Here is a 27,680-nt window from a genome sequence, read left to right on the forward strand (position 1 = left end):
ACACTAGACTGCCACAGAAATTTGATATTATGCACGTTTTAAGAATGACATATTCCTACTGTATACTAATTAAAAAGTATACAGTTGGGATATGTCATTCTCAAAACGTGCATAATATCAAATGTCTGTGACAGTCTAGTGTATATCCAGCAGAAAGATTTACAAAAAACTAAAAATTACCACTGTGCGCTTAAAAAAATGTTACGAATATAGTTCGAATTTCCTCGACAATACATTATATAGAAAATATACATTATCCTTGACCCAAGCGCCTATGGTCTAAAGTCATCTTAATTTGTACAGTTTAACATGAATTTCATGCAGAAATATGTGCCAAGTGTGAATGGAGAAATTTACGCAGAAAATTCCCTCATGGAAAAATTGTAAAGGCATAAAAGTACCTGTATAATTCATTAGGGAAAAAAAATTGTAAAAACTGTCCGATTTGTATGCAGAGCCAATAAGACTAGGTTATCATTAGATTTGTGTATTATTTTAAAGACTTGAAAACATACTCTATTTTCCTCACGTAGACTATGGACCTAGAATATAAGGTAACATAACTTTAGCCATGTTTAGCATAAACAATATTGTGAGTAGTCATGACAAAATTTTTAATAAATCAACGCGAACCTATTGACTTTCATTTATCACCAGTCTTCTGTTACACTGAAAACATAAAATTATACAGAACAAACATCTAAAATATGATTTTTAATCACTTGAAAGAAATATTTCCTAATATTTCTTACTTTGAAAAGTAATCTTGTTTCCTCCAATCTAGTAGTAAGATTAGTTTCCTCCGACTCTAGAAGTCAGCAGAAAAGTTGCTAATGAATTTTGCATTGCCTTTACGGAAAAGGTTAATAGTCACTTCATATGACAGGACTATTTAGAGCACGCACGTATATTGAGGTAGTTTTAGTTTTCTTATGACATGTACTTTGCTAATGTAGCATTTTGTTAAAGTTAATAATTATTCTAAACCGACATTATTTAAAGTTTTATTAAAAATGTCTAATATATAAGATACTTCGATCACCCATTGAGGCCAACCCTACTCCCGGGGGGTCATGATTTAAACAAACTTGAATCTACAATACCTGAGGATGCTTCCATATAAATATGACCAATCATGTCTTTGCTGTTTTTGAGAATAAGATCTTTAGAGATATTCCCTATGTATTCCAATATACTAAGAGTAAAACTTTGATCACCCATTGTGGCCCCACCGTACCCCAAGGGGTCATGATTTAAACAAACTTGAATCTACTCTATCTGGGGATGCTTCCATTTTAAATACATAATGACCAATAATGGTTTTGCTGTTCTTCATCAGAAGATTTTTTAACGGCATTCTATGTATTTCTATATAAAATTTTGATTGCCGATTGTGGCCCCACCCTACCCCCGGGGGTCATGAATTGAACAATTTAGAATCTACACTACCCCAGGATGCTTACATATAAGTTTCAGCTTTTCTGGCTCAGTGGTTCTTGAAAGATGATTTTCAAAGATTTTTTTCTATAAATTTCAATGTAAAACTTGGATTCTTTATTGTGGCCACACCCTACCCTTGGGGTCATGATTTGAACAATTTAGAATCTACACTATCCCAGAATGTTTCCACATAAGTTTCACCTTTTCTAGCCCAGTGGTTCTTGAGAAAATATTTTAAAAGATTTCCTTCTATATGTTTCAATTTAAAACTTGGATTCTCTATTGTGGCCCCATCCTATCCCCGGGGGTCATGATTTGAACAATTAAGAATCTACACTACCCCAGGATGATTCAATATAAGTTTCAGCTTTTCTGGCCCAGTTCTTGAGATTTTTTAATGACCCACCCCATTTTCGTTTTTTTTTGAATATCTGTCCTTGTAAGGGGTCTAGGCCCTTCATTTTGAGAATTTAAAAACAAACTTGAATCTACACTACCTAAGGATGATTCTACGTAAGTTTCATATTTTTAGCACAGTGGCTTTTGAGAAGAATTTTAAATGATCCCATTAACTTTTCACAAATTCGTAATTATTTCCCCCTTGGAAGAAGATGTGGCCCTTCATTTAAACAAATTTGAATCGCCTTTACTCAAAAATACTTTGTGACAAGTTTGGTTGAAATTTCTCGGTGGTTCTTCATCAGAAGATGAATATGTGAAAAATTTACAACGACGACGACAGACAACAGACAAATTTTGGTCAGAAAAGTTCACTTGTGCCTTCGACTCAGGTGAGTTAGAAGCTGTACTATCAAATTCAAAACTTCTTATATAAGTCCCTAGATGTATGCGTTACATATACAAACGATTGATCCAGTAACGTACGCTGGTAGGTCAACTAGGAAAGTAATAGTACCGTATATACTCGCCTATAAGTCGGTCCGCCTATAAGTCGGTTGTATTTTTATGCTTATATTAGAGGGACTGACCCTCTAAAATACCAATCGTTTTATATCTCACCTATAATTTGGACAAAGCGTTTTGAACCAAAGTTTAACTCGCCAAAAACCGACTTATAGGCGAGTATATACGGTACATGTGAAGATAAATTTTGTGAAAATAATTGTAAATAAGCTTAATTTTACTATGCTGTGCGAAGTTTTGCACAATGAAAACCCTAGTCGACCTCCTTTAGAACAATCTTAAGGTATTTTTACACCATTATTTACTGGCAGTGCATAATTTTCACTTCCATTTGTGTGTCTTAAACAAGAGGCCAAAGGGCCTTGAATCGCTCTTCTGATAAACTGTACAACCTATCACTTCAATTTGAAGCCTCTAAGTATCCTGTATATTAAGATAAACCCTTGAAATTCCAAAGGTAGGTCATCATGACCTACATTTTAGATGAAACACTCTGAAAACCCAATATGATTCTAAGCCAATTAGTACCTGAGAGTAGGTCATGGTGACCTACTTATCACTTTCATTCTCTGAGGACCCAAGATGCATCAACTAAGTTTGATGATTCTAAGCCAATTAATACCTTAAAAATTTTTTAAATTATAACCATAAAATTTCAAAAGTAGGTCATAGTGACCCACTTTTCAGATAATATACTTTGAGGACCCAAGATGCATCAAGTCCCAACGTTCGATGATTCTAAGCCAATAAGTACCTGATATATTTAAATCAAGCCATAAAATTTCTAAAGTAGGTCAGGGTGACCTACTTTTCAGTTGTCATACTCCAAAGACCAAAGATGTGTCAACTGACAAAGTTTGATGATTCTAAGCCAATTAGTACCTGAAATATTTAATTAAAGCCATAAATTTTCAAAAGTAGGTCATGGTGACCTACTTTTCAGTCGACTTACTCCGAAGAGCCAAGATGCATCAACTGAAAAAATTTGATGATTCTAAGCCAATTAGTACCCAAAATATTTAATTATAGTCATATAAATTGAAAAGTAGGTCACGGTGACCTACTTTTCAGTTGTCGTACTCCAAGGACACAAGATGCATCAACTGACAAAGTTTGATGATTATAAGCCAAAAAGTACCCGAAATATTTAATTAAAACCATAAATATTCAAAAGTAGGTCACAATGACCTACTTTTCAGTTGTTGTACTCTGAGGACCCAAGATGCATCAACTGACAAAATTTGATGATATTCTAAGCCCGAAATATTTAATTTAAAGTCATTAATTTTCAAAAGTAGGTCACAGTGACCTACTTTTTAGTCGACCCACTCGGAAGACCCAAGATGCATCAACTGACAAAGTTTGATGATTCTAAGCCAATTAGTACCCAAAATATTTAATTATAGTCATATAAATTGAAAAGTAGGTCACGGTGACCTACTTTTCAGTTGACATTTTTCGAGGACCCAAGATGCATCAACTTACAAAGTTTTATGATCATAGGCCTTAAAATGTCCAAATAATGCCTCCAAAATGCTTTGAAATTGCATGCCTGCAAAGTTCAAAAAGTAGGTCATTGTGACCTACTTTTTAATAAATATGTTTTATGGCCCCATGATGCATCATCTTACAAGATTTAATGATTCTAAACCTCTCAGTATTCGAATTAATGATCTTAATTGTTTTGAAAAAAAATTAGCCATAAAATTCAAAAAGTAGGTCAAGGTAGGTCAAGGTGACCTACTTTTTAGTCGATGTACTTCAAGGACCCAAGATACATCAAGTGACAAAGTTTGATGATCATAGGCCTTAAATTGTTCAGAATATGCCTCTAAATCATTTTGAAAAAGAATGGCCACAAAATTTAAAAAGTAGGTCACCCTAACCTACTTTTGAGTCAACATGATATGAGGTCCTTAGATGCATCAACTGACAAGATTTGATGATCTAGTCCTTATAGTAAGCAAATAACATTTTGATAAAATGTAATTTTTAGTCAACTTTGAAGTGACCTTGAGACCACGCCCTTTGCCCCAGGGTGATGCCTTGAACAATTTTTAATCTACAATATATCCTCATCCTTTTTTGTAAGTTTGGTGATAATCTACTCAGTGGTTCTCGAGAATATTTTTTAGAAACCAATACTTTTGTTTCTATTTTCCTAATTATCTCTTTTGTTTAAGGGTCACAACCCTAGTTTTAGTATAAACGGGAGCCCTTGGGCCAAGGATATCCTGTGACAAATTTGACAATAATTGGCCAAGGGGTTCTTGAGTTATGACCCATATTCTAAAAAGTTTACGCACACCGCACAAATGGCCATAGCATTAGCTCTTTGAGCCTTTGGCTCAGAAGAGCTAAAAATCCAAAGCTTGATTCCAAAGTTATTTATATACAAGAATTGACTGAGGATGAGAGCAACACTAATTATGTTAGCTCCCACGGGATGAAAAATTGCCCGACGCTGAGAAGAGGGCAATATTTAATCCCAAGAGGGCTAATATTATCAATGCTTCCCGAAAACACAGCCAATCATTGTTTTGTTATGAAAACCAGAACAAATCAATAAAAAAAAGTGTCATTAACTTCCAACAAATCACTGGAAACAAATTCATTTAAATAAATAATTTGTAACCAATGCATTATCTGCATGAAATCTGATTGTAGTTTTAGCTATGATCTTGCCATGAGTGTGTTGCTTTTTTTTTTCGTTCTTACGGTACAATTGTATCATTACGTCACAATAAATCAATCTATTAATCAAAATCAAAATTAACAAAAAAAAAATCTCTTTGCTGGTCAATAATTAAAATTAAGTGATTTCAATACTTTTTTGGAGTAGCTAATATCAATTATGTTGCCTAGCCATTTCTCTATACAGAGAAAATAGAGAGAATTCTTTACTGAATATACACGTAACAAGCACAATTACAATTGAATTTCAAATAGAAACTAAAAATGATAAGTTGAAACGACAGAAAGCATGGTTATAATATTTATTCCATGTTTATAATACAAGGGTAATTAAATATTTCTTTCAACAAAAAAAAAATGAAGAATTTAAAAATTGCTCATTAAAAAGTAAAGATCGCACATAAATATTATTCAAATAACTATAAACAAAACATTTTCAATCTGCAGAAAATTTAATGTCATGCATGTAGTACGATAAAGGAAAATTGTGACATGATACATGTATATATTTACTCTTCTATGAAGAATAGCTTTAAAACTGTACAACTCATATTATAGTCATATATAATAAATATCTACAACAGTCAACATCTTCATTATTATACGTATGTTCAATGAAACTTGTTTAATAAATTATCCATTCATATCATTCTTTTAGAATGTTTTTTTTAAGTTCTACAACACTGCATAGAAACTTGGAATGAAAATTACTGATGCACAAGCTAATCACAATCTAGATATCCTTCGACTATACTTCGTATGAGCAATAGAAGCATCCATTAACTTCATTATTTGCTAGCATATACACATATTTCCAATAAACACACATACATCATATACACATATTTCCAATAAATATTAAACATGAAAGGTTAACAACATCCATCAAAAACTTACAACTGGTCACAGCAGTGAAAGAACAAAACAAACAATATCTGTATACAGAGATTGGTAAAGGGTGAGGTCAATATATAAATATCTGATTAAAAAAAATAAATTCAAAAAGTAGGGGGTGGGGTGGTAGAGAGCCTCAAAAGTCTTTGTTGATTAGACATTATACAAATACTGCATGTAGTTGAGGGTTACATTGATTTCAACAATTTCAGTTAATTACAGCATACAGGGTTCTGCTATTAGGGCTTCCTGTCAACTTTACAACTTGTAGCTTTTTATTGTTGCAGATGATATTAAACTGTTTCCCAATGTGGTCCCAACTTAGTCCCTGAGGTCATGCTTTGATCACCTGAGTCTACACACTCATATACATGGGAACACATAACATTAGCCCCGTTCTCATGGTAAGATTTTTGAAGATTTCTAATATATAGATTCCCATGTTATATGCCTTGGCCCCCTTTTGGGACTTTGTCCCCCCCCCCCCATGGGTCATAACTTCTAACAAATCTGTATCCACAACTAAATGAAGAGCCTTTACTATTTATTTGACCTGTATCGGTAACGAAAAAACTTTTAATAGATAGACATGTACATCTAAAAAAAAAAATCTTTACAGATACATTTTAATTCATCTTTCATGTCATTTTAAGTATTATCGCTCCTGTGGAGAATGAAAATAAAACAGTAATTATGGTAATATTGATCATATTTACACATGGTGCTAAATATGCAAATCAACAGTTTAAATGATATATATGAATGGGGATTTTCCTAAAATATCAGCATTATGTTTTTTTTAATATCTGGAATGAAATATGTGTATATTTGTATGCAAAGGCAATTGAATTACTCTTACAGAAAATAATATCTTTCTCTTTTGGTTATCATATATCAACCCCATTCATTAGTCTCAACATTAACAATATTTTATGAAACTCATGTGTACTATTATTAAATGTACATACATGAGTACAAAATTGATTAAAAATATACTGCAATACACTTTAAATGCTTACCAAAAGGAACTAAAAACTATTGTAATTCACATATGTTTATAAAAAACATATATACATTGTAAATGCATTAAACAGATTTTTACACAGAGAAGGTATGTCTAATATTAATTTTATTTAAATAAACCAAGATGAAATAAATATTGATATCAATTAACATGATTAATGTAAATTGGGCTACATATTTAACATCATAGTTACTTTTTATTCAGTGTTTAAGGTTTCATCGTATTAATAGTCTGAGTACTCATCTGTTGATGAGTTACTCTCTTCCTTCACATGTGTAAATTTTGGTGTGTCTTGCATTGCTACTAAATCACTGCCTGAATGAATACCCTCTTCTGGTTTCCTATCAAGTGACAGAGGTGTGGAAGGTCCATCAATTTGAACCACACTACCTGAATAACTTTTTTCATTGTCAGTAGCATATTTGGGCCCATCAGATGGAGAATCTTGCTCAAGAAATGAATCATCATCATCTGCAGTATATTCATACTGAGATAAATATGTACTGTTTTCATCATTTGAGACATCATCAGTCTCAATAGAGAGTGTTGTATTTGCTTCACTATAGTACTCATTTAAGGAATTTTTCTCTTCTTCATCTACTGAAGAACTTTGGTGCTCAGAATTTGCCTTTGACAAACTGCTTTGCAATGGAGATTCATCTTGGACCACATTTTTATGCCTCCTGGAAATATGTCTGACCAGACTTCTTTTGTATCTAACTTTCATTGGACAGTACGGACACTGAATATCACTGGTCATGACATGGGTAAGCTCATGCACTTTAAGGTTGGATTTCCTGTCAAATATCTTGTCACATTTGTTACACTGATAAGCAGTTCCTTCGTGTCTCTTCATGTGACATTTCAATGTATCATCTCGACTAAAAATTTTCAAACATATCTTGCATTGGTGTATCTTTTCTTCCTCGGGATGATGTCTTGAAATATGTAATAGCAATTGTTTCCTTAACTGGAATGTTTCATCACATTCTGGACATTTGAAATCAGTATCAGTTTCATGAATGGTGGCATGTTTTATCATATCCCTTTGTCGAGAAAAGGTCCTGCTGCACACCTCACAAGAAAAAGGTTTGCTGTTCATGTGAGTTGTCAGATGATAACGTAAACTGCTACAAGACAAAAACTTCTTGCCGCACTGTTCACACAAATGTGAGGCTTTCTTCTCCCGCTCTACAGGATTATGCACAAGACTATGTCTTTGGAGAGCATACTTGTCTTTGAATGTACAAGTGCATTTATCACACATGAAATCCCTCTCGGATTTGTGAGTTATCATGTGTGATTTAAGGAGACAATCAGTGGAAAATTTCTTCTCGCAAACACCACAAAAGAACTTCTTGTAATCTTGATTTGTGTCTTCAGTTACTTTATGTGTCAACTGATGTCGCTTTAGGTGAGCTTTGGTCAGAAAGTAGCACCCACATTGTTCACATGTTATCCTTTGTTCTGGATCATGAGTCTTCATGTGCTTATTCAAAGTTTCCTTCCTAGAGTAACTCTTTTTACAAATGGAACAATTGTAACGTTCTTTAGTTCCAAAACGAATTTCATGAGATTCTTTGTGAGATTTTAATGTAGTGCTTGTATAAAACGTCTTCTCACATATTTCACATTGAAATGGGCGTATCCCTAAGTGTCGACGGATATGACGCTTAAGACTTGACCGTTCACTGAAATTCATACCACATAGATCACAGGTGTGTGGTTTCTCTCCAGAGTGGATTTTCATATGAGAATTCATATGAGCAATTTGCTTAAAAGCTTTGCCACATACTTCACAGGAATATGGTTTTTCATTGGAATGAATGCGAAAATGAATACGTAACTCTTTGCGTGTCTTAAAAAGCTTAAAACACTCTGAGCATTCCCGCCATTTCTTGCCATCAATTATCTTAACATCAACATCCATAATAGTTTCTTTGTGCATCTTGTTGTGAGCTTTTCTCTCTGCTCTGGTCCTGAAGAGTTTAGTGCACATTGAACACTCATGAAACTTCTTTCCATTAATAATTTTGATAAAATATTTCCTTGTGCCTTTCACTGGCTTCAGGCGGTTCTGTTCATCAGTTATTGCATTTTCATTTCTTAAGTCCATTTGATTTCTTTCACTTTGCTTGCCTCCATATTCAGTGTCCACTAGAACAGAGCTAAGACTATTTGGATCGTATGTTTCAGTATCTTGTAAACCTGCATCTTTAGCCTCAGTGTGTACAGTACTTGAATGATTTCCCAATTCAATAAACATACTGTTGCCTGAATATGTTGTATAAATTTGCATTTTATGTGCATCCTCCAGATTGGAATTTTTGGCGAGATGGAAGGGATTCTCATCAGGACATTGTTCCTGAATCTCTGACAGTTGTTGGTCCAGCAAATAGGGCTCTGATTGTCCACGTTCTGCATTCTTCCCATATTCATCAAACATGGCATCCATGTCATTATGAACTTCCTTTGGAAGACTGGACTTTTTCTTAAATGCAAGACTTCTCCTTGAAGAGCTGGACATGATGTCATTTGTTGTGAAATGATTGGCATCAATTTGCAGACTTTCATCTTCTTTAGCATAAGGTGCTTTCAGAAGGTCATTTGAGTTTCTTGCCGGTGAATTCAATAAATATGGGTTTGCTCTACCTGGTGGTAGGCTAAAAGACTGTGGATTATACATACTTTCATTAGAACTTGGTGGCTCATTCTTAACCATGGTGTTTATTGTATTATATAATATGGAATCAAGTTTTGACATAGCCTCCATCTTATCACGAGAATTCCCATTTGTCCAAAGGCGGGGATTCGAGAAAATATCCCTGATAGGATCATGGTGCCCTCCTTGGGAATCCATATTTGAAAGTCAATTTTCTATTTGTAATTGGCTATCTTAGAAACTACTTTAATTTTGTTGTTTTCACATTTTTTATCTAATTTATCCCAACACAAAACGTCAAACCTGATACAATAAACACCAACATTCTAGCTAAGGATGGACTAGAGAAAGCCCATTCTACAGCACAACCAGCTTCCACACAGGTGCAGTTCTTTTGACTTCAGTTTGTTTCCAACCTGTTAAAGAAATTATATATATAGTACTTTGATAGACAATGAATTAAATGTGTCATTGATAATTTGTCTTAGGCCAAATAAAAAAATATGTGTGGTTCCGGTTTCCCGACCGTCCCTATTTTATACCCCCGACCCTAAACTTTTTTTTTTGACAATTTTCAAATTTCCGGAATTTTCCCCGATTTCCCTCATTGGCTCCAGAATTAGTTTTAGTTTCAGCAATGGTGGCCTTCCTTGACAACATCGTTTCAACACGTAGTACAAGTGTTTTGTCAGTTACAAATGTCACCACTTGAAAGGAAGCAATAGTATTATCTCACCAATATCACCAATAGTTAATTCAAGAACATTCAATGATATTTTTGACGTTTATTATATCCACAAAAAAAAAAAAAAAAAAAAAAAAAACCTACCTACCTACCCTAATTTGTTTGGAGGTGTAACCGGAACCACACATATTTTTTTATTTGGCCTTATGCAAACTCTTAATTTATAATAACTTCGGCTAAAAATAACATCAGAGGTGTTAATCATATTAATATGAGATAATGGCATCAAATTGATTTTTTTTCCTTTCGCGAAATCAATTAAGGTAAAAAACAACAACAACAACAACAATAACACGTTTTTAAAACACAAAATTAATTGGGACAAATTAGCCTCAAAAATATAGAGCAAGCTAGCACCAAACTTACATGGGTGATGTACATGTATATATAGAAATGTATACTAATGCAGCTTTACTTTCGATTCTGTACTTTCTGGATCTGTTATAAAATCACTATTAAATTTAATAATAATTAATTAATAAAGAAATGAAATTAGCTTATGAGATATACACAATCTGGACATCTGTTTAACTTTGCTCCTGTTTGTAATATTCAAAGTTACATATATTATAAATAATTGTGATCATGATGAAAATTTATAGCTTTTATAAAGATTTTATACAGATGATGGTACTTGTTTATTATTTAAATGACTGTGAGTTATCTTTCTTTTGTAACACTAACAGTGCTCAATTTTACTAAATTAGTAAATAAATGTTCCTTGTAGCATACTTTCAAATATAAGTATGTTCTTTTTGCAGATTAAACAAATTATGATTTTTGTTTATTAATTATATTGTTATATGAAGGTCAACATCTAACAAAATCAACTACTGATTCACATCTTGGATCAATTTTGACACAGTGATGAAATTTTCCACTTCAACAGTTTACATCATGAAAATAATTCAACAAAAAAAATAAAATTTAAAAAAAGCAGGGAATACTTCATGCACACTTTTAATACATACTGAGGAATCATCAGATTTTGTGGTGGCTCAATAATAATTACTGCGTAATTTGTGGTTACCCTTCATCTATTAATATACATCCTCCATGAATTAACATGGAAGGGTTTCAATGTCATATTTCCTTTTGTCAATATAAATTATGCCCCCGCTAACCTGTAAAATTTAGGCAATCCACCAAAATTGGTCCCAATGAAATTTGATGATTCTACAGTAACATACGAGTATGTATTTATATTATACTTGTATTACTGAAATAATAAGTGAAATTCAAATTGTATGTACCTGATATATTTTTTTTTTACACATTTTACTGTTTTGAGAAGACATATATTTGATTCAGAAAAAGTATTTTGGATAAATTCTGTGTGTCTGATCAATTTATGGGTTTTTTTCCAAGATGAAGATGTTCAATACTGCAAATAATTTGGTGAATCTGGTTATGGTAAAGTAAAATATATCTTAATTTAACCCCCTTCCTCCATTTCTCTTCAATATTAATATTCTTGTGAAGTAGATTTTAACATTTTATTTTTTCATTCTACTAAGAATTGAGTTTAACTGTTTTTACAGTTACAGTTAAACTCATTTCACAGGAAAAAGACTTACAGGGTTCTTACAAATAGTAATTAAGATATTAAGAGATAAATGAAAATATATTAAATGATACATGTACATATATGATAATGTTACTTCATATTTATATTAAGTTATAAATTTATTGACAACTTCCAGAAAATGACATCATTCACTACTGCATATTATATTGACCATGTTGACCGTGACTCGATTTCTGATTTCTCTGTCTCCTCCCCCACTCCTCCCTATCTCTGTTCCACCATTCCTCATTTATAGTATAATTATTTGGGCCATGGATATCAGCATGGGTACACATAAGCTTAGTGGTTAGAGCCCCTGAATAGTGATGGAGGGGTCCCCAGTTCGAGTCCTGGTCTAGGCATAATATTTTCTCCTTTTCTGTTTATACTTAATTTTGTGCTTGTTGACCACCCCTTGACTTTCACGTAAAAGTTTTGCCCAGGGTAAAAAATATCTGGGTTGAGTGTCCTCAAGGGAAAAGGGGATATAAAGAGGGAGGAATGTAGTGGTTTGACCCATGAATATCAGCCTGGGTAGTGTAGTGGTTAGAGAACCTAATGATGCATGTGTCCTGAGTTCGATTCCCAGTCCAGATATACATTTTCTCTTTTCCTGTTACAATATAGCATCTTAATTGCAAAAGCTGATAATTAATTATGTAAATGTCTCATATATTTATTGATACTGAAATATCTTGATTGAACACTCAATAAATGATTTTTATATACTTTATTTTAAACCCATTTAAAGAAACTACTAACAATAAACATAAAAATGCACATCTGGTTTTAGCACTCTCCCAGAGTCTATTATGGTGAAGTGAAACTACATGAATAAGAAATTAATGTATTTAAGAATTAATAGTATATACATAACATTTTTTTATCTACATGTATCTTTTTTCAGACATCAGTAAATTCCAGGCACATTCAAAATTTAAAGAAAAAAAAACACACAAACAAAAAATAAAATTAATCAAATATGCAGTTCAAATGGTTTCTTTCGTGTTTTAGTATCAGCCAACGCTTCCGCAAATGTAAACAAAACAATGCCATGGCTAGTCGAAACAATCAGGATTTCGTATAAATTTCCAATATTCAATACAATGATTCTTTACATAAATTATGCCTAAATGAAACATTCAAAACTGAAAATTGTATGCAATTTAATGCAAGTTTTGTCTAGAATTTATTTTTAGAAAACTACAGAATAAATTATCTTGACCATGACCTTCCCAAAGGCGGATCTGGGTTCGAATGCTAATTTTATGTCTAAAAATATGCTACAAAGACATCAAATCAACATGATTTCTCTAATATCTATAAAGAGACAGTTCATGGAATTCACCTTACCTTTCATTTGGGGATCACTAACTCTAAACAACTCAAATTCTGGTTTTTATTTAGTTGGTTGCTTTCCCAATCAATGTTTTATGTTGTTCGAATCCCGGAATGGCTGCGTACGGTTCTAGATAGGTCGTTCATAAATTTGGAGTGGCGGATCTACACCAAAACTTCGATACTTTTCGGATTGTTATTAAAATTTGATAAGACAAACAAAATCAGTCTTAAAATGCAATTTATCATAAATAAAGTGTCTGACTGGGATAACATTTTTACGAGTCCGAGGAAGAAAGAGGGTCGAATACATTATAGTAAAGAGAAATTTTCAGCAAAAATTAAGGCATGGACTCTGATTAGATTTTTACAGCAAAGGAAATATCCTGATTGGAAGTATTACCTTCCTCCGCACCCCCACCCCCATTTTATTTTTAATTTATACTTTTTACACTTGAGAACAAAGGAAAATTCATAGGAACTGAATACTTAAGAAAGGATTTAAAAGAAATATACTTGTAATTTTTAATTTTTAGAAATAAATGCTTTATCAGTCGGTGTATTTAATTTATACGTATCATCTATGCTGAGTATATGCATCAAGCCAAAATAGGCATATTATAATTAGCATAAATATGCACATATCAAATCAAACTGAATACATGTATAAATTTTTTTGGCCCCAAAATGAAAATGAAATGCCGAAACTCTATAGCACATCTACAAGACACCATTTTTAAATATTCCAAAATCATTATGATAATTTGGCTACTGCGTAAAATTTAGAAGGCGTTCCTGGGAACTAGGTGTTTGTATAAAAACGTCTTTCTCCCCCCGGCTTTAATAAAAGTAAAATTCCGAAATCTTTTTCCATATCTACATTACATCACGAATCATACTTCATAAGATGATTGGCTATACCGCTTAAGAAATTAGTCGAGAACTACATCTAAGAACCAAGTTCTTGTTTTAGAAAAAAGATGTATTTCAACACCAGTAATCGATCCCAAGAATAAAAATGAAATATTTGCTCATCTAAATGTAAAGGACAAATCTCCTGATATGATTTGACCACTGCTTTGACTATGGGAGGAGTTTGAGGAAGATAGTGTAACGGACCGACGGATGGGGATAACAATTATAATTATCTTTTTTGTCAGAAAGTGCACATATAATTATAAAATTAAAATATTACTTAAGTTGTCTTGAATTTAACAATAAATTCTTTCATATCGAGAAACCATTGTCAATCGGGACACAGCTGATGTTAACAATTATAATTGTTTTCAAGTTGATTTTTGAGAGTTGAAATAAATTTTTCAGACCATGAAATACATGCAATACTGACGAGTATTTGTTTTATTATACTGAATTTTACACAAAAAATATTATACATGAATACATAAAACAAAAGAAATTAACCATAAGTAAAACCTGCATACATGTACATTCCTCACACGTGACATTTTTTTTAATAATATATACCTCATGTTGTCAATTATATTTTTTTTTCATTGCTAGATATATTATCCTGGACAGGACCGTCAGAAAAGGTGCGACGGCACCCATAAAAAGTCAAAAATATCTTTTTGAAACAATATAATTTCATTAGATAGGGTAAACTGATCGCAAGTCGAACGCCTATCTATATTCACCGACAGTGTTGACAACAGGGTACATTATGCGTGTCATAAACCCAGAGATGTATCGAAATGTGTGCCTAAGGCGTCATTTTAGCGTGTTGTTTACTGTGGCAACTGAATGAAACAATTGTTATTAAAGGAAAAAGCCCGAGATACAAAATAGATCGTAAGTCGAACACATTCGACCATAAGTCGAACGGCTAGATATGAAGTCGAACGCCATTTATTCCGAGTCGCATGAATTACATACAGTGTAATTGTTAATAGGAACTGCTTTTCATGACATTAACATAATATATTATTATTTTTAAAAATAGACAAACTTCTGAAAAGATTTTGTTTGATCTCTTCTTTTTCTTTTATAGATAGATTTTGATTCATACCAAACATTTTGACATGATTTTCATTTAATTTATTTTAATATCAAGGAAGATTGTGAAACGTTGTTGGTAATACGGGAAATAATTTTAAATTAAAGGAGGAAATTAATACATGTAATGTAGAATTCAGTCAACATTATCAATTTGCAAAATTTTTCATTGATCCTCCACCTTTTCTGTTGATTTTATCTGATTTCTCTCTGTATTCATTTTTTCCCCCAGTTTTATATGCTTTTTCTCTCTTTTTTTCATCCTCCGTTGAACATGTTTGAAGCCCAATTTGAAGTTATGGCAGAAGAGAAAAAAAAAGTTTTGCTTTTTTTTTGACATCGATCACTGTTTGTTATCTTCATTTTTTGCACCTAGAAGTCTTTTCTAAGGTAGCATTTCGAATGCTCTAAGTATTCGTTTCAGGCGAATTTATGTGGTCAGGACTCAATTTATTGTTTGAAGTTTCACAACTTTCTATGATAGGACTAATTTTCTTAAAGTTCGATTACTTTATTCAACGCAAAATAGTTTCAATCTAAACAATCTTGCCATGAAACAAATTCAATTTGACATATTTTAAAATCAGAAGACATAAAACGATTTACAAAATTGCATAAAAATTTGATGTTGAATATTTATTTCTTCAGAAATTTTTAAATCTTTCATGCGGATTTTAAAACCATTCAAATTATCTCTATAAGCTTTCGTTTTTTTTTCTTTAATCAAATGTTAATCCTCTGTTACGGCCCCTATTTTCCTGAGATCTCAACAAATCTTTTTTTTTTTCTGGAACTGGCGCAAACATACTTGCAGCATCGTTGTTTTTTTTTTTTTTAAGGGGGGGGGGGGAGCGAAAAAAGATTCAAGACAACGTACCTGAAAAAGATGAAGATAGGGAACGGAATCGATCTCAAGAAAATCTACAGACAATACAAATCTGTGAAAAGGATACAAAACACGAACCCCCGGAAATTCCAGAGGTGGGATCAGGTGCCTAGGAGAAGTAAGTTGACCAGTCACACCCGCCATCAGTCTTCGAAATAACCCGGGATCGAGTCCGATGCCCGGGACCTGGTAAAATTGCGGGCGGGCATGTAAAAAATGAAGATTCACATGTCCGCTGGGCATGTGTAATGTTTTCTCCATTATAGACTGACTTTTATGTAAAAATATTTTACGCAGTGGATTGCAATCTGTACTTTCGTTTCTGATATTAAAGTATGTACGGTATTTTATTCCATGACAACTCCTTTTCCCTTTTTGTTTCTAATTGGCATTTCTTGATTTTTTGTGTGTGAAAATTTGAATATTAGTTTAGTAAAATACCCGGTAAATAAAATCAAAAGAAATTACATTTACGTCAGAAGTTATCGTTACCCCCCCCCCCTTTTTCAACGTTCAATTCAGATTTCTTCAAAAATAGCAATGATTACCACATTTTGGTAGATTTATTATTCATTGTAGATTCACTGACCTTTTTTAACAGCCCTGTTTATACATGTATTTAATGTACCAAATAAATATGCCGTCAGTAGTCAAGTAAATAGGTGAAATTTATTTTTTATTACCTAATGTAACAATATCATTAAAACACACAAGTATATATACTAAATAAGTTTACCAAAGAAGTGCATACACATTTTGAAATCAATTTCACAGGTGTCATATGCAAAGAAGCGTAACTAACTAATCCCTGTCGTCTTTCTACTGTTGTTGAAATGCACGAGATAATCATGCCACATTGTGTACACACTGTGTACACAAACTGTAATTACACTGTAGGATTTTCACATGGAATCCAAATTCAGTATGTTAAAAACTGCATGCAGGTTTTTCCTTAATGATAAACTACTACATTTCAAAATTTTCGGTAATGCATTACAGCAATAAAAAGTATATGTTCTTGACAACCCGAAAGAATATTTTTCACTCTTGGAAATTTTTGGTTGTTGGTCCATTCTTGTATAAACAATGGTTCATACACTGTAAAGACAGCATTTTTTTTAATTTCATGAAGTTAAATTTTGAGTAAGGCATGTAAACTTGGTAAAAGTAGTATATGAGATGCCCGACGGGCATGCGTTGAAAAAAAAAAATTGTTGTGAAGACTGCGCCATGAGCCAGCAAAAACCAAGAAGTAATTATCCAATCTCCCTATTGTTTAATATTTCAAAAATGCTTCACAATGCACAAGAACCCACCAAAATGGTACCTATTTTATAGAAATAACATTCTAAGCAATCCCTCCGACCCCCCCCCCCAAACCTGGTGACGGTACTGCTGCATGGAGAGCGTGCATGGTTTCTGTTCTCAGAGGGGCCATATATCATATATTTCTTTTAAATCTTTTGTTCTTACCGGTCAGGTTCGACAAGTGTACAAGATGGAAGGATAATAACAATCGTTTGTATTGTAACAAAAAAGAAAAGAATATATACAATTTCTTAAAAATATACATTAATATATCTAAAAGCGGAAGACATGTAAATGTTAAACAATTATATTGAATCTCTGTAACAATTAAGTTTCACATTGTATGATAATGAGATGTATAAATCTTTGCTGGGAAAGCATTTGAATCGTAAGACAGAGATTATATATATACATTAGAATGTAAGGACAATGGCAGGGCACTAATATAATAGTTACATGTACATGTAGTGTGTCTCCTGTAGAAAAATGCCAAAAAGTATCTTAGATAATAATTACATGCCTGCAACAATTAAGTATCCTCCTTTTAATATTTTAATGTTTTACGAGATATAATTTTGGTTCCTTAGCTGCATAAAATGTGTCTTTTCTTTATCCTTAAGAAAAGTGGATAAAATGAACATGAGGTAATCCTTCCTGCAAACTAGTTTCATCTGAAATAAGATAAAGTATACTGCATTTTTAAGATTGAGTCCTTGGTAATTTGCTTATATATTACTTGAAAATATTGATGACTATTTGCTGAATCACATGCATATGAATTGTTGAATTATGCGCTTTAGCTTATAATGACAATTTTATATGCACTGCACCTCGCGGGAAGAAAAACAGTTTATGACACCCTGCAATACAAGAAATAAATTATTTAACGCTTATACTTACATTTACCGCTTACACTTATATTATTTTTCGTTTAATTCCACATTTTTTACCATAATTATTAGGGATGTCAAATCGGTCAATATTTGATAATCGGTTACTCGGACGTTTTTCCGATCGAGTACCCGGGTACTCGGTAAAAAATGTAAATACAAGTCTGTTGATTTTCTTGAGCCCCGTTAAGCTCTGTTAAACCCCAAAGCTTTTTCATCACGTTTATAAATGTATATAAACATCGATTCCAACGGAAATGATTTTTGGTACTAAATTTATTTATCAAAGACAAACGACGCAATTAATACATCAAAAATTACAAAACAGTTTACAGTTCTTGTTTTGGATCTATTTCATCAAGAGGAGGACAATCTGTTGTGCATGTTTCTGATGATTAGACTAGCGAAAGAGAAGGAATGGACGTTGTTGGGATCGCTAGTCTAATATTATTTCATATGTTGATTGTTTCCCCCGTATACACTAAACTTTCTACGCAAAGTGACTTTCAACATTTTTTTGAATCTTTAGTTATTTCTAAATATTTTTCACTTTTGAAGTGGGTAGCGGCATTTCTATGCATGTCCGATTTCGCTGCCGTATATTAACTGAATAATTTTAAAATGATTTGTAGATAATAGACCATCGATGTTCACTGAAAACAATCAATATTGAGGACCACAATAGGTGAGAACAGCTGGGTGATTGGTCACTAATTACTGTATATACATAGCCACAGGCGATAACGGGTGTTTTACAGGTGTTGAGATGACGAAACGCAAATTACCGGATGCATATTTAAGTTATTTTTTGATAAAAATATGTACTTTGAAAAAGAAAAAATACACATCCGAGTAACCGAGTACCATTTTTAGTATTCGATACTCGGACGTTCGATCGAGTACCCGGTTAACCGGGTACTCGTTGACATCCCTAATAATTATATATGTTTTGACATTCATTGTGACGTCGTACTTTACGTTTTATAGAAACTTCCAATTGCTAATAAGGAATATATCAAATATTTCGTAAAATATAAAATCATGTCAAATATAATATATTACCGTCCCAAAAGTGGCTGTTTTTGTTGAATCCCTTGCACATTTTATGGTCACCAGTGTAATGCAACATTGCTCTTAAAAGATTCGTGTATTTTGGAAGATCTTTGCAGAGATCCTCTACTTCGTGTACATAATCTCGAATAGGATAGACAGAGTCTAAGGCTATCGACACTTTGTACACATCTACCAGGTAATGCAGTTTCTCTTGTTTTAATTCGCTTAAATCTTTCTTCTTCAGTATATCAGGTTTCTTATCTTTTTCAGACTTAGAGGCATAATAGTCAGCACTAACCGCCTCATCTATGCATTTTACGGCAGTTTGAATGGCAAAAGAAGCAAGACATGCGTTTCGTTTTCTGATCAAATTTTCCTGAAAAGTTGAGTGGAAAAATTCTGCTAGAAATCTGAAATTCACTTCCTCATTTACTGGAATTTCAATGCTGGCTAGTCTATAATCGACTTCCCATGGTAGAATATGTCTTGCAAGAATCTTGTTCTTGGCTTCATATTTGTCAGAAATATCTAGATGATGTTCTTTTTCAAAACGTTTAGCGAGAATTATGCGGGAGGATCTCTGGGAAAGTTCTTCAATTGCAGCAATGATAAATTCAAGAAAGCCTGGCTGATTTGCTTCTGATTCTGGACCAAGTAACATGCATTCATGGGCATCTCGAAGCAATTCAGATGCAACTCCGTAATGTCCTCGTCGCGTGTAAAATTTGACAGCCTCGATAGTGCAGCATACCATTTTGTTTCTCAAAATAAATTGAGATTTTACACCTTTCGGTGAAATGTTTCCGAATAAAAGATTTGAAAGCTTTCTTCCGAACATGTATCCGTGAAATTCAGCTATGCTCTGGATGGTGAAAACTGGAAAAAGACGAATGGCCTCTACATATACACACAACGTATCAATTTCCTCCGATGAATAGCAATCAATGATGTTGTTTGATGGAATAAAATAATGTGGTAAGAATCTCTTTTTCAAACACGACAGTAACAAACTGATGACAAAGAGAAGGCAGCCGCCAATGTTTGTTTCCCATGCATGTTCAGGAATTTGTTCACAAGCATTAAAAAATACAGCTTTCAAGTGTTTGCGTTTAATTGGCTTCTGCAAATGCATGGTCATATTTTCAAGAATGATCCACAGCACATACAGAGCATGGCACTGATAAGGGGTAAGTCCGTCTTTCATTAGACATCTTTCTGCCATGGAGAAGTTGTATTTCCATTCATACTGTGGTTTTTCACTTCTGGGATGGGATTTTGGAAATACTGCACATTTCAAAATTAGAAGTGCTTCTTTCACTGCTTCAGAGGGCCAACTTGAATATTTCCAATCTCTAAAGTTAGGAGGAAGTGAGTGACAAAGAAAACCTTTGTAACAATAATAAGGAAGATTGCTTAATGTAAATTCTTTTTCATCGACTGCAAAGTAATTGCTTTCTCTACATTTTGCATGGAAAGTGTCTCCTAGACTTTTTCTGAGGCGACAGTACCCAGGATGTGTCTCATTTAAGTCAGCGTAGTAAACAGTCTTTTTATGAAATCGATCACAAATATGATTGGAATGCTGAACATCTACCTCTAAATCCATAGCAATCAAGACTGGCTGTTTAACTTTTTTTTCATCATGTTGCATCCACATCGTCTTTGTGACTGATATGTCCCGGAGAGCAACATCCGATCGATCAGCATAAGCACCTGTGATTTCATACACAATAGGTAAATCTAAATGGCGCATTCTTTGCGGCAACTCGGGAGTGTAAATTTTCATCATTTTGAAAGGCATTAAATGCTTGAGAAAGTATGAAAGCTTGAAGAGATTAACTCCAGATAGCGTATCATTATGCAGTGAATCCTCCACCAAAGATCTACTCTCTGAAATAAAAACAAGGAATGACTAAACATAAATGAAAAAGCATGCCTACATCGTCTTTTATTCAGAATTTCTGATTATTAAGGATATTTTATGGGTTCAAAGATGAAAAACTGCATTTATTTCCTCTAGATATATTTTAAAAACATTAATAATCACAAAAAATGTTCAGGCCGTACCCTTTTAAAGGCGTCAAAGGTACAGAAGTATCTGTTAAGACAAAAAACCTCTCGTATTTCGTTAACAGTATTAGTATTATCAGAATCATTTCAAAATTGATTTAAATGAGAACTTTTTAAAAGGAATGTTCCAAATATTTGTAAGTTTAAATAATTGTGGATATCAGGGAAAGTAATTCACAATAAAAGTATAATAAAGAAAATACATGAATAAAGATACATGGGTAAGATTTATTGCCATTCGCATATTTTTAATAATCGAGTAATTATAGTTTTTTTTTAAATAAAATTATTCTTTTATCAAACAATATTTTTAATTACACTTATTCAAAAGCTTTATTCCAAAAATATATTTGTATGGAACACGAAGTTCAATTAATGAAAGATTTTGCACGAAGCTATGGGCATCACATAAGAATGGAATTACCTTAAAAACGAAAGAATTGTCGGAGTTTTTCTATACCCACTCCAGCCCGATGGATCAGAGCTTAAATGATTAATTTTACATGCATTATATATTGATCTCAAGCTTAAGATTTTAAAAGTAATAATTAATTACCTTGGGAGAATTCAAATTGATTACTTAAGCTTTCAACAGTGTCTATGTTGTTTGAAGTTGCTGAGTAATGTCCTTCTCTGGATGAGTTTTCTGGGCTATCATGTGCATTTGGTCTCAAATCAATGAATCCCGCCTCTTCAATAAGCTTTTTTATTCCCATTTTTGCTAATTTGGCTCTAAGAACCTCATCTCTTAAGGTAAAAGATGTCCCATGTAAGCTCGACTGTAGCTTTAATAAGATTGCCTCTATTCAAATTGAATAAAATATATTATTTGTGAAACAATTCTAGTGACGTTGGTGTATAATCAACTGGTTTAACATTTAGGAATTAAAAAGATAAATTTTAAACATTCTATGACCATGTATAGGCTCTTACGGTATTTGATATTGTTAAATAAGGAATGATTTATAATGTAATGTTTACATGTTAAGATATGATTGTGTTAAAATCAAACATTCATTCAACTTACTGAAAGGCCAGTATTTTTTCCATAGTATTGGCCTCAAGCTCAAGTAATGGAACTCGCCCAAGTGCCCCAAGGTCAAGGTTATTCCCCACAAGTCCATACTTTTATTATCTGGGGAAAGCTCAGTCCGTTGGACGGAATCTTCTTTGACATTCAAAATCACTATGTTAACGTTGATTGTGTTTACTATGGCCTTAAGGACTATATGGTCTCCCCATTCTGTTTTCTGTTGCATTCTCTGAAGATACTGCTCCCATGTTTCTTTTGAGAGGAAATACTGGGTATGCGTCCCATCTGATAGCAGTGGGTTCCTTCGCAGATATCTGAAAAACGAATCAATAGTTGGATTGTCAGTGGGCTGTGAATTGCTAAATGATTGCGTCATATCGAGCTGTCGAACAGTAACGTATGCTAAATACGGTTTACTTTAGAGCAACCGTAAGTTGTGGAAAAATAGTAAATTGTACAGAGTTTATCGAAGCAATCAGCGTATTCTTCTCTTTTCTTCCATAAACTGGTTACACAGTGTTCCCAGTGACTGAAATTGTTGTAGATATATATATATATATATATATATATATATATATATATATATATATATATATATATATATATATATATATATATATATATATATATATATATATATATATATATATTAGGGATGTCAATTTTGTCAATAATTCATATTCGAATATTCAATGAAAGTATTCGAATTTATTCGAATATTCGATAAAATAAGTGAAATCTGGTTTATTTCAAATGCACATCATCAAACTCTCATGGCAGGTGTTGCGTCGGTATTTGTAGGTAAAATTTGATGTAGACTTTTGTAGGTATACTATAAGGAATTTTACATTTGATATTTGTCAATGTTTAAAATAAATAATTGATTTAAGTGTATACAACCGAAATATAATTTTAACAAATGATATGTATACAAGCTCAAACTGAAGAACCAGTAATCTAACCAGGGGAAAGATTGTCGTTTATTCTTCAGTTTTAAATACACGTCATTAAGTACAATTATCTGATTAATAAGAGATATAATATAATGTTTGATACAATGTTTTGAAAATATAAACAAACACCTTCATATAAACAATTGTCCTAGGTTATTAATTTCCCGATAATGACTTTTACAGTTAAGGAATATATTCAACCCGAGATAATCGAGTAATTGATGCATTATTCTGAAATTGAGCCCTTTACAATATTACAGACTGATTCTATGGAAGGTGTATTTAAATGATCAATAAAATTTATTTTCATAAGTACACTCTTCACGTCTTTTAGACATTCAAGAATTGTTTCATTTCGTTGTCCTCGATCTAGATCCGATCATATTGAAAGTACTTTTTGTGTTATACATTAATAATGCTTGTTTATTTCTTTTATACTTACTCAAAATGAAATAATTTAGAAGATCTAAAAGATAAGAAAGTAGTGAAAGAAATCAGGGGATCGCTAGTAAATAAAATGGGGACAATTCCAGCACTGTTCTTATTAAAATTTATTTTTATTTTTGTGAAATCTGAAAAACACCGAATATTCGAATCTTAAATTCATATTCGAATATCAACTCATCGAATGAATATTCGAATGTTCGAATATTCGTTGACATCCCTAATATATATATATATATATATATATATATATATATATATATATATATATATATATATATATATATATATATATATATATATATATATATATATATATATATAAATGAAGTTACAATTAACCAAAGACTTCTTTTTGCCATAATGAATTAAGGTTTCCGAAAAGACAAGGTTTTACTTTCATTTTAATGTGGGGCGTTACAACAAATCTCAACATAACGTAGTGTTTCCTTTGTCCATGATAGATCCCAATCATCTCGATTTGGTGTACAATTAGATGCGATATATCGCGTTTCGCTACGATGCAATACAATTTGATGTGATGATCGCGACTAAAATTTAATTGTGATCTCAAGTTCAACATGTTCAATCGTATAAGTGGTAGTGAGAACATAGTCTAAACAATTTCTATGATCAATACGATTAACTTGTATTCGTGTCCATCGTATTGCCTCATACGTATTGCATTATATCGAAGAGCGACATATCACATCTAACAAGTCGTGTTACCAAATCGTGATCATCAGAATCAGTGTTTTAGAAGACAAACACTATGCAATGCTAAGATGGTTGCTGTGTCTCAAATATTGTACAATATGTAATACTTGACCTATTCTCTTTTTGGAAATCTCGATTCAATAACAGTGAAGCCATGTTATATATTCGACGGACCTTACCGGAAAAAAAAATAGAAATTGCGTTTGTCCTTTCCTTTTGAATCTCTACTCACGTACGTTTTGTTGTTATTTTCATCAGTATAGAAACAAAGGCATACATGGTCAGTCGGGCTGTATATTTAACCTATGGGTTCCTACACTGTAGTTCAAATCGTGATGATTCTCGATCCTGATCGTGAAAGAGATCGCAACCACAATCGTATTTTTTTGCAGTATAGCGCATCAGTTGGTGATTAACATATCATAACTTATGCAAAAGTACCTGCATGTACCCGATCATCCTAAATTGGGGAATACGATCGAATAAATTGTATAAGATCGAGATCCTATTATAGACTCAATCGGGAGAATTCTATCACTTATTGCATGTGACAATGTATCTAAATGGTTACTCTGATGTCACCAAAGAGCAAAAAATTGTACAAGAACGTAACGACTCGCATCATCTAGAACCATTGCCTGAAATTTCAGAGGAAAAACTGCGATCAGCTACGAATGGTCGTATCGAATCGCACAAGAGTTGGAACCGTGTTTAAGAATGAGGTCATATACAGCTGTTTATCAGCAACACCAAGTCATCACTATCAATCATGATCAATTAAAGGGTCCTACGTCTTATTGACATTTAAGTGAAAGAGATATTTACTCTAAAGCTTCTTCTCGCAGGTCGTCTGCTGTGTGCCCGAATCGTCCATTTATCATGAGTTGGTCAGCTATCGAGCGAAACATGCAAGCACCATCTAATGGACCATCATGAATCTCAAAACAGTTGTCCTCTGCGAATTTCTTGATTGAATTCCTTAGTGTATGTATATATGGGTCTTCATCTACTCTTCTATCTAAATAATTCATTTTTAAAAATGAATGATACTTATTGCTAGTGGTTATATTTTAAACAGCATAACAGCACCTACTGTTTTATTTAATAATACATGTATTTAACTTTCTCAAGATATCTTATTTCTTGACATACTAAGTAGTATGGCTTGAATTCTTCTTAATCACACTGTACACATCCACACTGTAAGAAAGTGCGGTTATCAGGAGATGTATTTTAGCTAGCAGTAATATATTTGTATATATTTTGAAGTATGTTTAAACCTTTTGTTACTCTATGTCGTTGGAAAAGTTAACATTCTCGGAGTGTATTTGCTTTAGTCAGGCAATTACTTTCTACACTCACACGGTAATTTGGAAGATTGATTTGTAATAAAAGAAAGTAAATTTGTAAAATAAAAACTATCATCTTAACTGTATTTGTCTTCAAAATGGCGGAATTCTTTAGGAAGTGGTTTAAAGATTTTGTCCATAACACTAGATGTCTGTTCTTTTTCTGCGTATTCGTCTTCACTATCGCAATAGTCGGTTTCATCCAAATTATCTAAGTCTCTTTGAACAATTTGTTCCTCATCCAACTTATCCAAGTCTCCCTGAACAAGAAGCTCTTCTTCATCCAAATTGTCCAAATCTTTCTGAACAAGAGGCTCTTCTTCATTGAAATTATCCGAGTCTCTATTAACAAATGGTTCTTCTTCCAAAGCATTATTTATCTCTAATTGTTTTTCGTCTGCATCAGCTGAATGAACGCTTTTTGAAACAGACATTTCCTGGGATACGTCTTTGCGTGTAAAATTCATTTCATCCAAGTTGGTGTTTTTATCTGGAACATTGCTTGTTCTTGATACATACCCGGTACTTTCCATCTCTTTTTGTACTTCATCATCAATGAAGATGTTTGCATATTCCTTTTCTACAGACCAATTTTCATCCTCTGTTGAATTCCAAACTTGAATGAAATTTGGTAATGTTTTGGAAGATTCCTTTTCTATCATTTGATTCACTTCTTTTGACGATGACATTTTTACCACGTGCTACTGTATTATATGTAACAAAAGTCTTATTTACACGGTTTCATTCTTTAATAGCCCGGCTCCTTTTGCATCTTTGTAGTCCATGTGTAGTATATGATGAAAGCATACATTCGTAATAAAATGTTTTGCCAGCGATCTAGGATTTTCTTGTTCTTCAAAGTTATTACTGTATGCATATCCGCTTCGTAGGGCATTTTGATCTAATTCAACATTCAAATAGTGATGTAAATGCATTTATTGGCACATTTATTATATGTACAGGAAATTGGAAATTGAATCCTTGTATTATATTCTAAAAGTAACACATGCAGTGAAATTATAAGGAAACTTTTCCCGGTGACTTTTTTTACTGCACTTAGTCTAATTTTGTAGATTCTAAATCATTTTTATTGAATTCATTTAATTAATGTAACCGATATGTATTAATTTTCACACTGTAGTATGCAGAAGTGAGACTGCTTTTACAATGTTCAGATAAAATTTCTGAATCACCAGCCGGACAAAATGTTCTCTTTTTCACTCGAAACTTCTATCTCTTTATTTCTTAAGAACAAACACTCTCAATCCCTCCCTTTTCTAAAGAAATCAAAACGTGCATGAAGTTCGTAAATATTGTGGAAAATTCCTTTCCATCATTTTATTCACTTCTTTTGACGATGACATTTTTGCCAGGTGCTAATATTTCATATTTAATTAACATAATTTCATTTTTATCCCAGTGAGCTTGAAATAATAGATACCAAAGATTCTGACACATCTGTTTCATATTTGGATATTTTACTAGAAAAAGACTTTAATGGTAACCTAACAACAAAGCTTTATGATAAACGTAATATTTTCAATTTTTCAATCGTCAACTCCCCTTACTCATGTGGCAATATATCCTTATCACCTGCATATGGTTGGTTCGATACGCAAGAGCATGTTCTACGTATGAACAATTTCTAAAACGAGGCATGCTATTGACAAAAAAAT

The 27,680-nt window shown here is 32.7% G+C and overlaps 3 protein-coding genes across 3 annotated transcripts in view; all 3 read right to left on the bottom strand.

The window, feature by feature from the left end:
* The window catches only part of LOC133176927 (uncharacterized), a 180,926-nt gene that overhangs the window by 107,870 nt on the left and 45,376 nt on the right, over positions 1 to 27,680 (bottom strand). The gene's annotated exons all lie outside the window — the stretch shown is intronic.
* LOC133176925 (zinc finger protein 182-like) lies at positions 7,054 to 13,380 on the bottom strand. Its single transcript, XM_061311986.1, has 2 exons — positions 13,304 to 13,380; positions 7,054 to 10,054 (listed from the first exon to the last, which is right to left on the bottom strand). Exon 2 carries the CDS (start codon positions 9,834 to 9,836, stop codon positions 7,200 to 7,202), a length of 2,637 nt encoding a protein of 878 aa, XP_061167970.1. The 5' UTR covers positions 9,837 to 10,054; positions 13,304 to 13,380; the 3' UTR covers positions 7,054 to 7,199.
* On the bottom strand, positions 19,425 to 26,693 carry LOC133176872 (uncharacterized). Its single transcript, XM_061311925.1, has 5 exons — positions 26,087 to 26,693; positions 25,481 to 25,673; positions 22,536 to 22,855; positions 22,065 to 22,310; positions 19,425 to 21,328 (listed from the first exon to the last, which is right to left on the bottom strand). The coding sequence occupies exons 1-5, from the start codon at positions 26,691 to 26,693 to the stop codon at positions 19,425 to 19,427; spliced, it is 3,270 nt and encodes a 1,089-aa protein (XP_061167909.1).

This window comes from Saccostrea echinata, unplaced genomic scaffold, assembly GCF_033153115.1.
Source record: "Saccostrea echinata isolate AGI-Se365-2 ecotype Australia unplaced genomic scaffold, CSIRO_AGI_Sech_v1 ptg000084l, whole genome shotgun sequence".
NCBI lineage: Eukaryota > Metazoa > Mollusca > Bivalvia > Ostreida > Ostreidae > Saccostrea > Saccostrea echinata.